We start from the raw sequence: 18,354 nt of genomic DNA on the forward strand, positions 1-18,354 counted from the left end.
CAGAAAGTTAAATGTTCACCACCCATTTGTTACCCTCAAACAAAAGACAATTTCCCGAGGCTTATGTCATCTGTTTTTACCTTGAAACGCATTTCTATTACCTACTGACCCGCTTCTCTATTTGCGAAAGACTTTGTAACCTGGTTCAGAGTCTCCTCACACCCTGGCTCTGCCGCTGTCTCCTTTAACAGCCTAGCTTTACAGTCCGCTTATCTTGACTGTAACAACCTTCACTCTGCCTCTATTTCAGAAATCCTAGCCAGATCTGTCATAACAGCAACTGTACTCTTGAATTACAACATGCAGTATCTTCTGGTTTTATTTATTCTCTATCAGCCTAATTTCAAAGCCCATCACTTTAAAAATTTACTGCTGTATTCTCTTGTCACATTATCCCTGTGTCTCACTAGGCCACAGAATTTATACCAAGACCAGCAGAATTGTTTTAACTCGCCTTCTCAGATAAACCTCACTCACACAACTAAACATACCAGGACTGGGGAAAATGCACTGTGCCAATTACCTAGATACTCTCATCCCACTTGCCTGCACGCTGTCTTCACAGCCTTCACAGCCTTCGCAGAACTCCCTTTCCTCTCAATGTCTTAGATACACTCAGCCTGGCCTTTCTATAATCTCAGCTACTGTCATTCCAAACTTGACTGGGAAAAGGTTCATTAAAAAGGGTGAGGAAGAAGCTCAGGAGTGGAGTATTTGCCTAACATGCCCAAGGCCCTCGGTTCAGTCCCCGTCACACACACACACACACACACACACATACACACACACACACACACACACACACACACACACACACACAGCTAGCACCTTAGAACCAACATTAGAAGGTTCTTCAATAATAATTTCCTCTCTTCCGTTACCATCTCAGATCATTTCTTTCTAGTCAACCTTTAGGTTCAAATACTCCCGGGGCCTTTCGTTTACTCTGCTAACCTTATTTATATTACCTAGTCCTGGAGATAATAAAATGTACATCTCTAAGTTAGACTTCCTCAATCTATTTAGTATCTGAGAAAGGAGCTTGATGGATAGGAATCTCCCTGCTGTCTCAAATCCCTAAATCAGACGTGCTTCTTTTGCTCCTATGTGGCCTCATGGTCTTCAAAATGGCCCTTCCAAGACACCCTGGGGTACCAACTCCTCTGTCCTACTCCTTATATACCTCTATATAGCATCTCATTACAATAATCTCTCCCTCGCCAATAGCCATTTCTGGAGCACAAAATGCTAACGTCTACCATTTTCAAAGCAAACCTCCCTTTTGACCCCCTTAAGAGCCTCTATAAACTGCCTACCCTCAAGTTTTTGTTTTCTTTTACATCAAATTTGTTAAAACCTGGTTTGGTACACTGTCTACTTCCGCATATTTAATTCACTCTTTAAACTTGACTTCAGTTCTCGTCACTGCACTAAAAGCACTCTCACCACTGTCACCACTGCTTTACCTGAAGTTACATCCTTATTTACAATGTTGTGGTAAAGCTGGATTAAATTCAGGACCCTGCACAAGAACTGAACACCTTACCATTGAGCTTTATCCCCAGGCCAATACATTCTTTTCTTTTACACACACACACACACACACACACACACACACACACGCACGCACGCACGCACGCACGCACGCACGCACGCACGCACGCAGAGTCATGAAGGAAGAGGGTGTCAGCTACCCGGAAGTGGAGTTATACCCTCCTGATGACATCAGTGCTGAGGACCTTTCATGGCTACACCTGGGAACTACCCTGTTTCTACACTCAACCCCTAAGTTTTCTTGTCATTCTTTTAAATATCACTTACATTTATAGCTGTGGTCCAGATCTGCTGCAAACTCATTTCACTGATACTACTCCCATTTAGCAACTTCATTTGGTTACCTTAACAAATATCTCAACTTCAAAATATACTGTGCATGTTACTGTTTATCTTCAAAGTCATAGGAGTCACACGTACTAACTTCCCTTTACCTTTCATACCCAACCTCTTTCAACCGTGCTTTCACTGTGGAACAACCTATGACAGAACCAGAGTCACTGGGTCTCTTCAATCCAGTCTCTACGGAACAGATAAAGAAATTTTTAAAAATATAAAAGGGCTCACACTACCCACTGGCTTTGTTTGACTTGGGTTTAGTTGGGGTTTTTGAAACAGGGTCTTGCTCTGTAGCGCAGGCTGGCATTGAAGTCACACAGTTCTGCCTCTGCTTCCTCAGTGCTAGGATTATAGGTGAACACTACATCTGGCAACATCACTCGCTATTTAAAACTGTTAACCCTTCACACTTGAAAGGAGAGAACTTACTTATTTTGGGGTGCTGGAGATCAAACGCAGGGTCTTCCCAATGCTAGACAAGCATGTAAATACTGTCCTACATACTCAGGCCAGGAAAAACAATTTCTCTTCCTGACAATGTTCTTATTGCAAAATCTCTCTGCGCACTGATCCCGTGGATAAGTGATATTCAACTACTGGTATAAAGACAAATTAATGTAAAGTACTGAAGTTAACTGGGTTGCTAATTAATTGTTATCAATTCTTAAGTGAAAGTAAGGTTTGAGACCCTGAGAAATGGCTCAGTGGGTAAAGGCATTGCAGCCAAGCCTGGCAGCCTGAGTTTGATTCCCTAGACCCACACGGTGAAAGAAAAGAGTAGACTCCACAAGTTGTCTCTAACCACCACACTCATGCTCTGACATACTTGCCACACATGCATAAACACCCAAAATAAATAATGGGGGGAAAAAAGAAAAATTGGGGAGAAAACTGATCATTTACAGTTCAACGGTTTGTAATGTACTCACAACACCGTCGTGCAACTGTCTCTACCACCTAATTCCAGTGTGTCCTTCACCTCAAAGGGAAGGCCACCCCAAGCCTCCGCGTCTCACCTCCTGGAAGCCACTCATCTACCTGTTGCCATGGAGCTGCCTGTTCTGCACATTTCACAGAAATGGAATCATGTAATTCTTTGTCTGCCATCTTTGACTTAGTAAGGTTTTTTAAGTACGGCTCACTGGCAGTGTTGCATGAATCAATATTTCATTTCTTTGGGTGTTTTGTTTTGTTTTTTGAGACTCTCCTGAATCTTACTTAGGCTGTTCTTGAATTCCTTATATAGTCAAAAATGACCTTGAACATGATTCTCCTGCCTCCACCTCAAAGTGCTGCAATGACAGGTGAGCATAGTCACACCCAGGGTTTGTGGGGCCAGAGTACGAGCCCAGGGTTTCACACGTGTTAGGCGGGCACCTACTAAGCTGTACTCCAAGCCCAGGATTTCATTCTTTTTTGTGGGTACTCATACTCCATTGTGTGGAAAACACTTTGTTTATATATTTATGAGCGGACAGACCTGCAGATCTTCAGGTTTCTATATTGTGAATATGGTTGGCATCGACACTATTACACTGTGTACTCACAGGCGTCAAATCTCTTAGGAATGTTGCTAAGTCACAGGGAAACACTTTCAGGAACTACCAGCTTTTCCCACCACTGCTGCACATTTTATGTTTCCATCAAGGTTCTCATTTCTCTACATCCCACTGGACCGGCTATTTTCTTGGTTCTATTATTGTTACAGTCGTTCCTAGAGGATATGAAGTAATATCAGTGATTTTTATTTGCATTTCCATTTTTCATGTATTTTTGGTCATTTATACATGTTTTAAATTTTTTATTATATTTTATTTATGTGCATGTCTGTATACATGTATGTAATCTTTGTGTTTTACTTTCAAGGGCTCTCCAAGGAGACAATCATAAATATTCTGCATTTAATAAGAAAATTATGGTAACTATTTTAAAGGGTACTTCTACTCTCCTCCTTGAATCTTGGTTTTGTTCTGTTCTGTTTTGTTTTGTTTTGTTTTGTTTTGTTTTGTTTTGTTTTGAGACCGGGTTTCTCTGCGCAGTCCTGGCTGCCCTGGAACTCACTAGGCTGGCCTCGAACTCAGAGATCTGCCTGCCTCTTTCTGCCAAGTGCTGAGATTAATGTTTGCCACCTCTGGGCTTCCCCGTGTATCTTTAAAGTAGTATTATCCTAAACTATGCTTGTGCTTAAGTATCATTGTAACAGAGAATTGAAGGAGTCTGTCATTTCTGCCTTGGACAAAGGCTAGAACGTCTAACAACATAAAGGCCAGATTAGTGCTCTCAATGCTTCAAACTCCCTGTCTGTGTCCTGCGCTGATAAAAACAAGCCACCGACAGCAAGTTTATCAGAACATGTCAAGAGGATTTCAGCACTTGATTTTGACTATAACACCCACAAGCTGAGGACGGGTTTCTGTCTGTCCTTCTTTCCAACAACACAGCAAACACCAGACCACAAAGCTGCTTATAAGCTGTTACTCGAAAATCGGAAGCATGATCTTAAAATGATCATCATTACATACAATCTCAAAGGGAATTTTCAGATGTTAGTGTTGAGAACACCAAAGCACAAGCATCATAATTCTCATATCATCCTCCACTCAATGTCGTCTACAGAAATATATTATCACAATGAAAAAACAAACAGAAAGGTAGTTATTTTCTGTGGCAAATATGGTAAACACTGTTGGTCGTTATGCTAGTTAGTTTTTAGTCAACTTGACATAAGCCAAGGTTCTGTGGGAAGAGGAAACCTCAACTGAGAAGATGCTTTCACCATGCCGACCTGGAAGGCTAATCTGACTGACCTGGGAGGGCCAGCGCACTGCGGCCAGTGCCAAGGAGTGGCGCTGTATAAGGAGGCAGGCTGACACCACTGGGCTGGAGAGATGGCTCAGCGGTTAAGAGCACCCGACTACTCTTCCAGAGGTCCTGAGTTCAATTCCCAGCAACCACATGGTGGCTCACAACCATCTGTAAAGGAGGCAGGCTGGCCAAGCTGACTAAGCATGGTGGCACTTGCCTTTCATCCCAGCACTCTGGAGGCAGAGGTAGGTAAACCTCTGTGAGTTTCAGGCCAACCTGGTGTACACAGCAAGTTCCAGGATGGCCAGGGCCACAGAGACTCTGTCTCAAAATTCCAAAACAAAAAAGAAAGAAAACTGAACAAATCACAAAACAAGATAGTAAGATTCTTCCTTGATAGTAAGTAAGATTCTTCCATGATCGTAAGATTCTTCCATGATAGTAAGTAACATTCTTCCTTGATAGTAAGTAAGATTCTTCCATGATGGTAAGATTCTTCCATGAGCTCTGCTGAAGGTTCGGCCTTGGTTTCCCTCTTTGATGGATGGTGATCAGGATATGTAAGCCTTTCTTTCCCCAAGTTGTCTTTTATTGTGATCTTTTATTACAGAAAGATAAAGAAGACTAGAAAAGTTGCTTCAAAGTAATTACTGCTTGGAGAGTGACCTTCTCTTGGCCCTCCCCACAGCCAAGGCATAGACATGTAACTTACACCTAGCTACAGGGCCTAAGAACTGAAGAGGGATGGAAAGGATACCTGTACTAATAAAGGGGTAGGAATTGCCGTTCTGTCTTAGTACTTAGCTGTGCCTGCATGTGACCCCTGGAACTAAGACAGCCATCCTAACCATTAGAAAAATATCACTAGCTATCTGAATATAAATCATGAAGAAGGGTACTTCGGTATCTGACCTTATCACTGACCTTTTGTACTTATGGTGAGAAAGCTCTGCCTCTAGGCTCAACAGGCAACAGTTATCTTAGTTTATGGCTTGAGCTTCAGCCCTTTTTATCTGGATATGTGAAAGCAGCCTAAGGCAAGTATCTCTTCCCTCTACTAGATCCAATTCTGAAAGTCAGAGTCCTGCCTACCCCTGACTCAGCACACTGTGTCACTGACCTGTATCTTTCCTGACTTTTGAAAACTCTAATTGCTCCCAAGTACAATTACACTCACATCTATGACTCCAAGTAAAATGGTTTCTACCATAAGTCTTTCATGACTAAGGGAAAAGTAATTTTTCCTGTTCCAGTATAAAGGTCCTACCTTTCTACTTAGCTTCATTACTATTCAAATGCCAACACAGTATTAAATTGACCTAAATTTTTATTAAAATCTTTTCACTGTTTTCTCAGCTTCCACTGCATCCTGTTTCTCTCCCTTGCTAGCAGCTGTTCCTTTCCCCATCCATGCTCTCCGGCCACCGTCCCCACCCCCACCCCCACCCCTCCAGCTTAAATAATGCAAACTCCTCCCCAGGTGCTGCTGCTGTCTCTCCTGGGACCCAGAGCTAGGTTTGGTCCTGTCCCTGTTCCTGCTCTGTCACTGCCCAGAGGCTTGGGCTCTCTCTCAGCACTCAGTTGGTCTCCAGATCCTGAGACATGAAGAACTGTTCTTACTGAAGGAGTCCATGTTTCTCAGCCTGGCCACGCCTAGCCAGCTGTGCTACCTTGTAGTTTAAACTCATCTGCTTCCTACCCGCTCACTCCAGATCCCCGTGAGACCCAGTTGTGTTATAGCCTTTGGGGGAAAGGTATGCTGGCAGTCAGGAGCCAAGGAATACCACAGACTCACACCACAAATCTCACGCAACAGATTTATTGGAAAAGCACAGGAGGGTGGCTGCCCCTGCTGGGGAGAAAAGCAGCCTTAAACTATTTTATTATGTTTATTTATTGTGACCTAGCATTTTTAAAGATTTTTTTTTTCAAGAGAGAGTTCCTCTGAGTAGCCCTGGCTGTCCTGGAACTCTCTCTCTGTAGATCACGCTGCCTCAAACTCAAAGACAGATCTGCCTGCCTCTGCCTCCAGAGTGCTGGGGTCAAAGGCATGTGCCCCACCATCACACCACCTAGCTTACTTCTTTCTAAATGTGTGTGTGTGAGAGTGTGAGTTTGTATGTGTGTGTATACATGAGTGCACCATGTGAAGGCTACTGGTAGAGGCCAAAAAATGGTCCTGGATCCCTAGGGACTGTATTACAGATGCTTATGGGCTAGCGTGTGGATGCAGGGCACCAAACCCAGGCCACATGCAAGAGTAGTGCATACTCTTAACCTCTCCCCAGCCCATGACCTAACAAGTACACAATGCTAAAAGCATGGTACTCCCCAGCTTACGAGCTAGCTCGAACTGACAAGTCTCCTGCCTCAGCCTCCCAGTGATAAAATGACAGGGGCATGCCAACATGTTTGTCTCAGCTCTATTTACCAATTGGTTGGTTATAAAAGCAAGTCTTGATGGATGTGGTAGCACATGCTTATAAAACCCAGCATTTGAGGACTGAAGCAGAAGAATCTCCAGTCAAGGCTAGTTGGACATTACAGGAGAGTAACGCCAGCCTGGGCTACAGAAAGCAGAACCTGAGCATGACATTATCAGGATTTGTATGTGCCAAAAGATAAGCACAAACCTTTTTTTAAATGACTTTCTAAAAGGCCAACTAACATCACTGACACTTGTATCAAATCCCCATATTCCTCCCTTTCATAGGTTTTCACTAATACACCAGGAAGAAACCAGAGAGGAAAGGAAGGAGACTGCGGATACTAAGTCTCAGAAGCAGGGTGAGAGGCTATAACACCAAAGCAGGGTGAGGTGGTTATAACACCAAAGCAGGAACTGGCCAGCTCTCTCACTCAGAGCTGGAAGGAGGCCCCTCCCAGCTTTCCCAGCATCCCTCAGTCCCAATAGCTTCGCCCAGTACTTCTCACAACCTCCCTTGCCCTAAACCTCTCCCAACCAGTGCCTGGGCTTCTGCTTCCCTTCCCCGCAGCCTGATCCATATATAATCCAGCAAGGACACCTCTTGGCTTCTCTCTGACTCTCCCCTCTCCTCTATGATCCAGTTTAGGGCGCTAGCATGTTCAGGATTCTCTCCTCTGCTCCTTCTTCCTTACATCATGTCTGCCTTTCCTTTCATTTTCTCATTCTGGAGGGAAGGCAAAAGAGGAGAAACGAGGAATACACATCAGATTACTGAAATATAATAAAGCTTAAAAATTTTTAGCTATAATTATTACTATCAATATTTTCAGGGCAGGGGTACAATCAGCCTTAAGATTTCTCATCATATATCAAATGATGATGTAAATTTCTGCCCTTCCTGCTAGACTGTGCATATTATTATCATTTTGAGCAGCTAGGAAACAAAATGTTTACAGTACTTATATGGAAGAACAGAAATCATTAAATCTAAAACTTGTGTTTATTTGTGTCTATATAAAATAAAATTATGAACTAAAGGGAAGACAACAGATTAGAAAGAAAGTACTCTTTTTTTAAATAAAATGTTGACTTTTTTGTTTTGTTTTGTTTTTTGTTTTTTGTTTTGTTTTCGGAGCTGGGGACCGAACCCAGGGCCTTGTGCTTGCTAGGCAAGCGCTCTACCACTGAGCTAAATCCCCAACCCCAAATGTTGACTTTTTAATGTTTCATTTTATGTGTATGTTCTGCCTGCAAAGATGTGAATGCACCTAATGCATGCAGTGCCAGTGGTGGCCTTAAGAGGGCAGTGGATCCCCTGGGACTGTATTTACAGATGGTTGAAAGCCACCTTGAGGGTGCTGGGAATTGAACCAGGGTCCTCTGGAAGGACAGCCAGTGCTCTTAACCACTGAGCCATCTCTCCTGCCCCAGTAAAACTCTTTTTGAAGATAGGACCTTATATAGAGAAAATTCTAAGAACCTTACTAAAGTAACTATCCAAACAGGAAGTCACTTCTGTGACCCTGACCTATGTAAGAGAATTATCATACAATACAAAACTGTTCGTTTACACTGAAAATGGGAATGAAGTTATAAACCACCTGCTTGACACCTATGAGGTCAATCCCCAGAACCCACATGTTGGAAGGAGAGAGCTAACTCCTGCAAGTCATCCTCTGGCCTCTATATTTGCACCAGGACAAATACAAGTTTAATGTTTTACATTCCCTTAAAAAAAAATCAAAAAGCCTAGGGGTGGTTGGTGGTGCACGCCTATACTCCCAGCAGTTAAGTAGGAGAGACCAGCAAGTCAGAAATTCAGGCCAGCCTAGGCTGTGTATGAATCTGAGGTCAGCATAAGCCACTTGAGACCCTGCCTCAAAAACATTTAAAAAGAATAACAGAAGCCAAGCATGGTGGCACATGCCTATAATCCCAATACTAAGGAAACAGAAACAAACAGATCTCAGGTTTGAGGTTAGACTATGCTACAGATCAAATTCAAGGTCAGCCTGCACTATACAATGAGAACATGTCTCACAAAATAGTAAGAAGTGCAAACTAGGAATGATGGTGCAGACTGCAATCTTAGCAGTTGGGAAGGAAAGACAAAAACATCATGTTCTGATTCATCCTGACTACACACACACACACACACACACACACACACACACACACACACACTTGAAGTACAGATCTTATTTTTATTAGTTTACTACACATTTTTTGGAATCATAGACTGATGCCTTAAAAGGTAATTCTACAAAAACACTTAAGACAGAAGATGTGTACAAATCTATCAATTAAAAGATATTACGGGGTTGGGGATTTAGCCCAGTGGTAGAGCGCTTGCCTAGGAAGCGCAAGGCCCTGGGTTCGGTCCCCAGCTCCGAAAAAAAAACCAAAAAAAAAAAAAAAAAAAAAAAAGATATTACTGCAGTCTTTAGGATTTTCGGTTCCATTCATGATACTAAAGAGCTCAGAGTTTGAAATATGCTCAGCACTGACAAACCGGTTCTATAATTCTACAGAATTTCTGGGTTCCATTCTCATATAACTTTTGAGAACTGTCCCAAATTGATTCATAGATTCAACATAATCATCAAAATTCTGAATTCCTTACAAAAACCAACAAGATCTCAACATTTATATGGAAATTCAAGTGGCACAGAACCAATCATAAGAAAAAGAACAAGGCTGGAATATAAAACAAAACTGTGGTGAAAGGAGAAAGGGAAGGACAGAGAGAAGGAGGGAGGGGAAAGGAAGGGAAGGAGGGAGACACCTATGAAACCAGCACTCGGAAGGTGAGGACAGACCAGTCTCAGTCACACAGCAAGTTTGAGGCCAACCTAGGCTACATGAGACCTTGTCTCTGAACAAACGAAAAAGCTAGAATAATCAAGAAGTGTGGTGCTGACACAGAAATGAATGAGGGCCAGAGAGGTGACTCAGTGGGTAAAGACACTTGCTGCCAAGTCTGATGGTCTGAATAGAAAGAGAACAGACTCCTGAAACCTGTCCTCTGACCTCCACCTATGTGCGGCCACAGCACACTCTGCTACACATAAGAATACAGTTTCAGTTAAAAGAACAGGCACGTGGGTAAATAAAATGAAAATACATAAACACATTCAGTTTTATTTTTCAGACAATATGTTAAGACATATACGTGTACTATGTATAAAAGTATAAAAATCATATTATATACATACATGAAGGTAAGATAACACTTAGAAAGGAGGAAAACACTTGCAAACACATGTCTACCAGAAGACTTACAGTCAGAGTACCAAGAGAATTCTTATAATTCATTAATGAAAGGAACCTGAGTGAGGTGGCACACGCCTCTGATACCAACAGCTGGAAGAGACAAGAGATCAGGAGTACAAGGTCATCCATCCTCAGCTACAAAGGGAGTTTGTGGCCAGACTATGCTACATGAGACCCTGACTCAAAAAATAAACAAACAAAAGGGCAATCCAGGCACCAGGGCTCACACCTGTAAGGTCAGTACTTACGAGGCAAGACTGCTGACGACTGGGCTACTTAGTAAGTTAGTGGCTAAACCTAAGCTATGAAAGCCTTTCTTTTTTGAACGAATAGGAAAAGAAAGAGTGAGCAAGCCAGGTATAAGACAGCCAGGACTACACGATATGACCACAAATATAAAAGACAAATAATCAAACTTTAAAAATGAGCAAAGGATCTAAATACATGTCTATAAAGCAACGTACAATAAAAGGACAGCAAGATGCTCAAGCTGAACATTCTTAGACCATTAGACTTCAAGGTTAGGCAAATGATTCTACCTAACACCCACTAATGCTATAATCAAAAAGTCAGAGACACTGGTGAGGAGAGAAACTGGAACTCATTTACAAGGACAACAGGAATTAAAACAGTTCACTCAACCATGGGAAACAATTTGACAGTTTCTCAAATGCAAACACGAACTTACCATACAGCCCACCAATTCTTTTCCCAGAAGCACCTAAGAGAATGGAAACTTGTTCAAGAATGTTTGTAACACTATTCCTAATTGTTCAAAATAAGTCTAAGGTCTATCAGTGACCAAAGAATTATAAAGATGTTGCTAGCTGCCAGGCTGTGGTGGTGCACACCTTTAACCCCAGGACTTTAGAGAAAGAGACAGGTGGATCTCTGTGAGTTCAACGCCAGCCTGGTCTACAGAGCGAATTCCAGGACAGCCAGAGCTGCACAGAGAAACCTTGTCTTTAAGGGGGGAAACTGTGACATTGTGGATATAGCTTACTGATAAATCATAAAAGAGTACAGTCAGTACAGCAATGAAGTAGCGACACATGCTACATCAATCAATATACTTTTAAAGATGTTCTGTGAGAGAAGACAGCCTCTAAAGATCATACATACACTGACTGCATCTAAATGAGATGTACAGAATAGAAAATGTATGCAGCCCTTTCAAACTAAATAATTCACCCAATGATTTTTGCTCACGTATTTATATAGACTATGTATAAATTCCAGCTCTCTTCTAAAACCTTTTTTCAAGTACTTGAAAGTACAAAAGAACACTACGAGTCAAGAACAGAGCAAGACTGCAAACCAGCAAGGAAAAGCCGTACCAACCTCAAAGGTGGAAAACCAATTTGTCTTTGTTGGTGCCATCAAAGACTAAAATTCCTTTCAAGTTAAATTTTGGTCTCCTTTTGAAATGGAAATTACTATAAATAATTAAAGTGCAATTTGGATATTATTTGTCTGTTTTGCAAAGCAGTCAGATGGAAAAGTAGGTGGACCCAATATATACTTTCTGGATAAGCAAAGATAAGAGAATTGTGGAGTCGGATATCTAAGTTTGACCCAGCCTATTTATTAGAAATGCACATCAACACCGTGCCTCCGAGCCTCAGGCCCTCCCTGTCAGTCAGGAGTCACACCTCCTTTAGGGTGACAGGAAAACTCCATCTGTGTTCTAGACAGGGGTTAGAGAAAAGTTCACTCTTTTTCTTGGTGGGTGTGAGAGAGATGGGGGAAGGGTTCCTCACTTTATAACCCAGGCTCCTCTCCAAATCAGAGGTCACCCTTCCTCTGCCAAAGGGCAAAGGCCAGTGCTAACATGCCTGCTCGCTCTTATTTTTAAGACCTACATATATATTCTTGAGATTTGTGCAACTGGCATGTAACGTTAAAATATTACTAAAGTATTTTTAAATAAAAAGCTACATTCTCAGGTGCTGTTGTTTGAGACAAGCCTGAGCTACGACATGAGACTCCTGTCTCAAACAACAGCCTATCAGAAGACACGCTTCCATGCGCTCAGACACTAGTCAGGCGCATGCTTAAACCTCAGGATTTGGGAGTCTTATTCTTTTGAAGCTTTAGACTCTGGGTAGAATGTTTTGTTTCCTGTAATATAAAATCATAAAGTGATGATATTATCAAGTGAAAAGGAAATCTGGTACCTTAATCTTTCCACATCAAGCCAATATCATGCTGCAGGCCAGAGAATCTTTTTTGCTAAAAAACACAATACAGATATAATTAATAGTTATCATTTATGTTTGATATTAATCATATGAATATAATTAATATGTTTTATTGTATCGATTATTGTTGATATTAATGTAATTACTACTAACACATAACAAATATAATTAATGGTTATGGCTCAGTAACTAAGGTAAGATATAAGCTACACTGGTAAAGAAAGATCAATATTGCTTCAGAGTACACTGAGGTAAATGAATAACTTAACCGGTCTAGGTTGTCACTTACATTTATACAACATTTTAAGAACTAAGAACCTCTCTTCTATGCTTAGTAGATGAACAAAGTCATGTTATAGATGAATGATGCCAGGAAGTACAAAGGTTTACAAAATTGCCAAGCCACTCTGGGGTGATTTTATGAGTAATGTGGTATTTGGTAGCTTGCCTTAAAGAATATTATTGTACATTATCGTGTGTGTGTGTGTGTGTGTGTGTGTGTGTGTGTGTAACTGAATTCTCTTGTAGCTTCATTTTTGTTTGAAAAAGACGTGTATCTCATGAAGCCCAGGCTGGAATCAAACTCTATCCTCCTGTCTCTACCTCTCAGGTTCTGGGGTTCCTGGCATGCAGCACCCAAGCCCAGCTACCTCTGTGAAAACTAACTTAGTAATCAGATCCTGGACCATTTAAAGAATATATATATGTGTATATATACATATATATATACACACACATACATAGTGTGTATATATGTATGTATACATAAATATATGTGTGTATATATGTATGTATGTATATATAGAGGCTGACTATATATATATGTATATATATATATGAATGAATACACATACACATAGTGCCATGGCACATTCCTTTAATCTGAGCTCTCAGGCAAGGGCAGACCAATCTCTGAGTTGTTCAAGGCCAGTCTGATCCATAGTCTCAGAAATTATATACTGAGACACTCCTGAGGATGTTATCACATTTCTAGTTTCCTTTATCTTACTTTATAGGATATGATTCCAAAAAAAAGGGGAGGGGGCACACAGTCAATGGTAGAGTTACAAGACTATGCCGGTGTGGTGACTCAAGAGGAGAGGGCTGAGGGAGCTGAAACAGGCATTTTCCCATGAATTCCGGGCAAGCCTGGGCTATAGAGTGAGGCCACCATGATTTAAGAAAAAAAAAAAAAGTGGCACGCGAGAAAGTCAACAATGCTTTGCATAAGTGTTTTACCTCAAAATCGCTGAATAGTTGACTAGAACAAATTAAAGCCTTGTCCAAAGTCAAGGCCAGTGGGATCAGGGACTCCCTCCAGTCCTGAAGCTTCTAGATTTCCCGTCCCTCAACAGCCCGATTCCGGATGAGTCTGGACTCCTCCAACGCCTCGGCGGCTTCAGCTCCGCGCCACTCTCCTGCCGGCCGCGTAGCGGGCCCGCACACCGTTCCGGCCCAGAGAGGAAAGGAGGGGCCTGGAGACTCACGCGGCCAGGGCTGCTGGCCAGCCCTCGAGGCCTCCCTGCAGTCAGCTTCCACCTACTAGGCCGCCGCGCGTGCACAGGGGGACCGACCTTCCGGGACGCATCTTAGAGCTCTCAGGAGCCGGTGCCTCGGGCCCGCGCCCCCCGCGCCCCCGCCCCCCGCCCCGCGAGCATGCGCACCAAGCCCACCTGCGAGTGCGCGCCGCCGACGCCGACGCCGCACGCGCCGACGCCTGGAGGCCTGGCGAGGCCGCGGCGGAGGCAAGACCCAGCGCCCTGGGCGGCGCGCGGCCGCCGAAGTCCGTCCTCCCGGTGGGGCGACTAGCGGCGCAGGGGAGGGGACAGCCAGACAAGCAGGAAGCTGCGGCTTAAAAGGGCAGCTCGCGCCCAGCCCTTCCTCCCGCAGTCCAGGCCTGCAAGCTCCGATCTTCTGTGCTCCCGCCGCTCTCGCCTCAGCCCGCCGCCATGTACCGCCGTCTGGGCGAAGTGCTGCTACTGTCCCGCGCCGGGCCCGCTGCCCTGGGCTCTGCGGCTGCAGACTCCAGCCGCACTGGGGCTGGGCTCGGGGACAACCCTCTGCTGTCCCGCAACCCGGGCTCACGCCGGTCGCCAGGCGCCACTACAGCGAAGCGGCCACCGACCGCGAAGACGACCCCAACTTCTTCAAGATGGTGGAGGGCTTCTTCGACCGCGGCGCCAGCATCGTGGAGGACAAGCTGGTGGAAGACCTGAAGACCCGGGAGAACGAGGAGCAGAAGCGGAACCGAGTGCGCGGCATCCTGCGGATCATCAAGCCCTGCAACCATGTGTTGAGCCTCTCCTTCCCCATCCGGCGCGACGATGGCTCCTGGGAGGTCATCGAAGGCTACCGGGCCCAGCACAGCCAGCACCGCACGCCCTGCAAGGGAGGTGAGCGCCCTCCAGCCCCTTTCCGCTCTCCCTCCTCTCGAGACTCCCGTAGCCCGGGCCGCTACTCGGCCCAGCCCAGTTTTGCAGGCCATGCCCCGCTTCGGGCTCCCCCGCCTCGGGTGTGGCAGCCTTAGAGGATACTGATTTTTTTTTTCCGCCCTAAAACTACCACATAATATGCCAGCCTTTTTACTGGGCAAGCCTTCACCCCAAGCTTCTGCATGTGTTGATGCTGACTTCACTGAAGACACTGTACAGCTTTTCTTTAGCGTCGGTGCCCTGTCATAGAGCTTGAGCCCTTAACACCAGCCAGCCGATGATACCAGAACAGAGAAAATGATTTTCTTTCTGGAGTTGAAATCTTGAAAGTTTGATTAACCAGCGCATCCTACTCATCTAAATTAATATAATTTTACACTGATGACTTTTTGTGTTGTGCCCCTTTCCCCCCCCCAAAAAAAAAAAAAAAAAAAAAAATACCGAGCAGAGCAACGGCTCTGACAAACAGGGCGACCTGACATTAAATCTAAAGGGTGTAAACTACAGAACTGCCTGCCAGCCAATAGAATGAAATAGCCGTGGGGGTGTGTTCTTGTCCTGGCTAGTACCAGAATTGAGCCTAGGCGAAAGGTAGAGTTGGTCCTTAAGTCAGTTAAATTTGGTAGTCACTAGGGTATCCTGTAGTTTAAATTTTTTGGATGTGTGTAGATTGGCTTACAGACTTGTTTAGGGAGAAAAAGGTGGTTTTCATTTTATCCCCTCTACATTTCACAGTACAGCTTTAAAGGTTTTTTTGTTTGTTTGTTTGTTTGTTTTAAAAAGACCTGTTAAAAGAAAAACCACCTTTTTTCTGTTGCTTACGCTTACTATATTGAATAGGAGTCTTGATGGAGGTTGAATTGGTAAGTGAACACAGAGGAGGGTGGACTAAAAATAGGGTTCATTTATTTTGCTCCTTCATAACTAATTTTGCTACTGTTATGAATTGTTATATAAATATCTAATATGCAAAATATTTGATGTGCAGCTCCTGCAGGGGTTATGGAGGGACCCACAGGTTGAGAACTACAGGACAAGACCTTTGTCTGCCTCCATTCTGTACAGTAGTTTTTTTTGCTACTGACTGACTAAAAATTATAGAAATGTTTTCTACACTAGAAAGACTGAGACTATGGTGGTGTTCCCAGCAGTGGAACAAAGGTCATAGCTAAAGGTTTAATGATTTACCAAATTCTCATTGAGTCCACCCACTTCTAGGATCTCCCATTAGAGCCTAATTTATTGTCAGTTAGTTCAGTAGTTCCCTTAGCTAGAAGCCATTGGAACCACTTTGACCTCTGATTTCCCATGCAGCTCCAAAATTATATAAAAGGGGTAGTCATTCTCCTACACCTCACCTTCCTTTCGCTCCCTCCCTCAGCAAGCCAGGAACTCAAATTCTACTCCCCTCCAGAACAAACAAGGATGTCCGTCAGCAAGAGGCATTGTATAGCAAATGCTAAATTGTCCTTGTCTTTGCAGAGGGCAACATTTTTCCTATCTCTTAGGAAGGTTCTTCAGCATCCTGTGAGTTGGTGGATTTTATTTTCTGTCTTGTTGCTGCTAGTCCACAGTCATTAAAGCAATCCCAGTTTGCCATGGTTTGTCATGTTAAATGCTCTTGTCACAGAAGTTTTAATACCAAAGTATTGAACCTAGCAACAAATATCATCAGCCTATGGTTACTCATCACAGTAACCAGAGCACTTGCTCACAGTAGAGTGAACAGAGAGAAAGAGAACTGGTTTGTGGTTAGCAGCAGCAGCATTGCATGATGATGCAGCAAGATAAACAAAGTTGGTCTTCACGGAGTAGAGCGTTAGATTTATCCGATATCGCACTGCCCCTTCACACCCTATGCCAGAGTGAACTGTCTTCTCTCTCAGTGTTTTGGGAATTTTGTTTTTGAGCCCTCCTGCCTCATGGAATCTCCCAGGGTTTACTAAGAGAGGCCTCATCTGTTCCTTGACATCCTTTTCCCAGCCTTCAGGCTTCTGTATCTAATCTTTCCTCCCAGCGACCTTATACCTGAGTTTCCTAAAATAAAGTCCTCAAGGCTGAACCAGGCCTGGTGACTTGCTGCAGTCCTAGCTCTGAGAGTTGAGGCAGGAGGATTGGGAGTTACCTGAGCTACTCAGAAAAACCCTATCTCAAACACAAGAACAAATCCCATACTGAAGCAGTAGTCTAATCTATAATGAGAAGAGATGGTTTAAAGTAGAGACCTGGGAGTGCTGGTGAGTAATTTATTTCAAGTAAATATTTAATAAAACTTGTGATTTTTTTTTTTTTTTTTTTTTTTACCCCAAGCCATGTTTAACTGAGGCTACTAGATTTGCCTCTGGTAAGGATTTACAGAGGACCAGAGATTTAACTAAGAACTAGAGCACTTGCCTAGCACAGTCAAGGCCTGGATTCTCTCGGTAGCCAGGTATGGCAACATGCACTTACCTGTGATTCCCAGCACTAAGGAGGTAAAGCAGGAAGAGCTGAAATTCAGTGCCAGCATGGACTGCATAGATCCCGTCTCAAAAACCAAAAAATCGATTTTTGTAGCAGAGATGGATATTGTGATCAACAGCTGATTTGACAAGACTTGTTCAAGGGTTTGATATGTTTACAGCATAGTAGAGATTGTCCCTGCTGGACATGAGGATGTTCTGGGTAGGTCATCCTGCCATCCAGCTGTTTGCTAGGGCAAATCTGTCCTTGAGGTGCTTTCCCTCTCAGCTCCCTTTGCATTTCCTCTTCTGAAGAGAACAACTTTCTCAACAGCTATAGCATAAAGTTCTTAAAATCAGTGTAAGGGCTTAAGAGACCACTCAGTGGTTTAGAGCACTGGCTGCTCTTACAGAAGACCTGGTTTGATTCCTAGCACTCAGTGGTGACTCAGAGACATCCATAACTTCAGTTCCAGTAGATCTGATGCTATGCTGACCTCCTCAGGCATCTGGCATCATGCAGTGCACGTGTATACATACAGGCAAAGCATTCAGACACATGAAATGCTAAAACAGTTTAGGAGAAGGGTTTAGCAATCAACTGACCATAGGAGCCACTTTCTCTGTCTTCTGTCTTGCCCCTCAGTATCTTCATGTTATATTAAGTCAGAGGTTTCCCAGTAATGGTTCTTTCTCCTATGTTAGAACTTCCTCAAATCATTGTTTAAACATAGACGGTGAACAGTAGATGGGTATCTTGTGTAACCTAACACTTTGAAAGTGTAAAAGCATGGCTGTGACAAAATAAAATACAAAATTTAGCCTATTTTATAAGCCATATAACTCATACATTTTTTAGCACTCAGCTGTGAAGTGATGTC

At 43.4% G+C, this 18,354-nt stretch overlaps 1 protein-coding gene and 1 long non-coding RNA gene across 2 annotated transcripts in view; one reads left to right on the forward strand and one right to left on the reverse strand.

The window, feature by feature from the left end:
• LOC116914839 overlaps positions 1-14,175 on the reverse strand; it is a 46,445-nt gene extending 32,270 nt beyond the window's left edge. Inside the window, exons 1-2 of the long non-coding RNA XR_004389778.1 lie at positions 13,840-14,175; positions 12,577-12,631 (exon numbers count right to left, since the gene is read on the reverse strand). This is a non-coding gene — a long non-coding RNA (uncharacterized LOC116914839). The remainder of the gene's footprint in view (positions 1-12,576; positions 12,632-13,839) is intronic.
• A 136-nt stretch (positions 14,176-14,311) lies between these two features.
• The window catches only part of Glud1 (glutamate dehydrogenase 1), a 32,660-nt gene continuing 28,617 nt past the window's right edge, over positions 14,312-18,354 (forward strand). Inside the window, exon 1 of the mRNA XM_032919294.1 lies at positions 14,312-14,993. Coding sequence (XP_032775185.1) covers positions 14,753-14,993 — 241 coding nt within the window. The 5' untranslated portion in view covers positions 14,312-14,752. The remainder of the gene's footprint in view (positions 14,994-18,354) is intronic.

This window comes from Rattus rattus, chromosome 13 (assembly GCF_011064425.1).
Source record: "Rattus rattus isolate New Zealand chromosome 13, Rrattus_CSIRO_v1, whole genome shotgun sequence".
NCBI classification, from domain to species: Eukaryota; Metazoa; Chordata; class Mammalia; order Rodentia; family Muridae; genus Rattus; species Rattus rattus.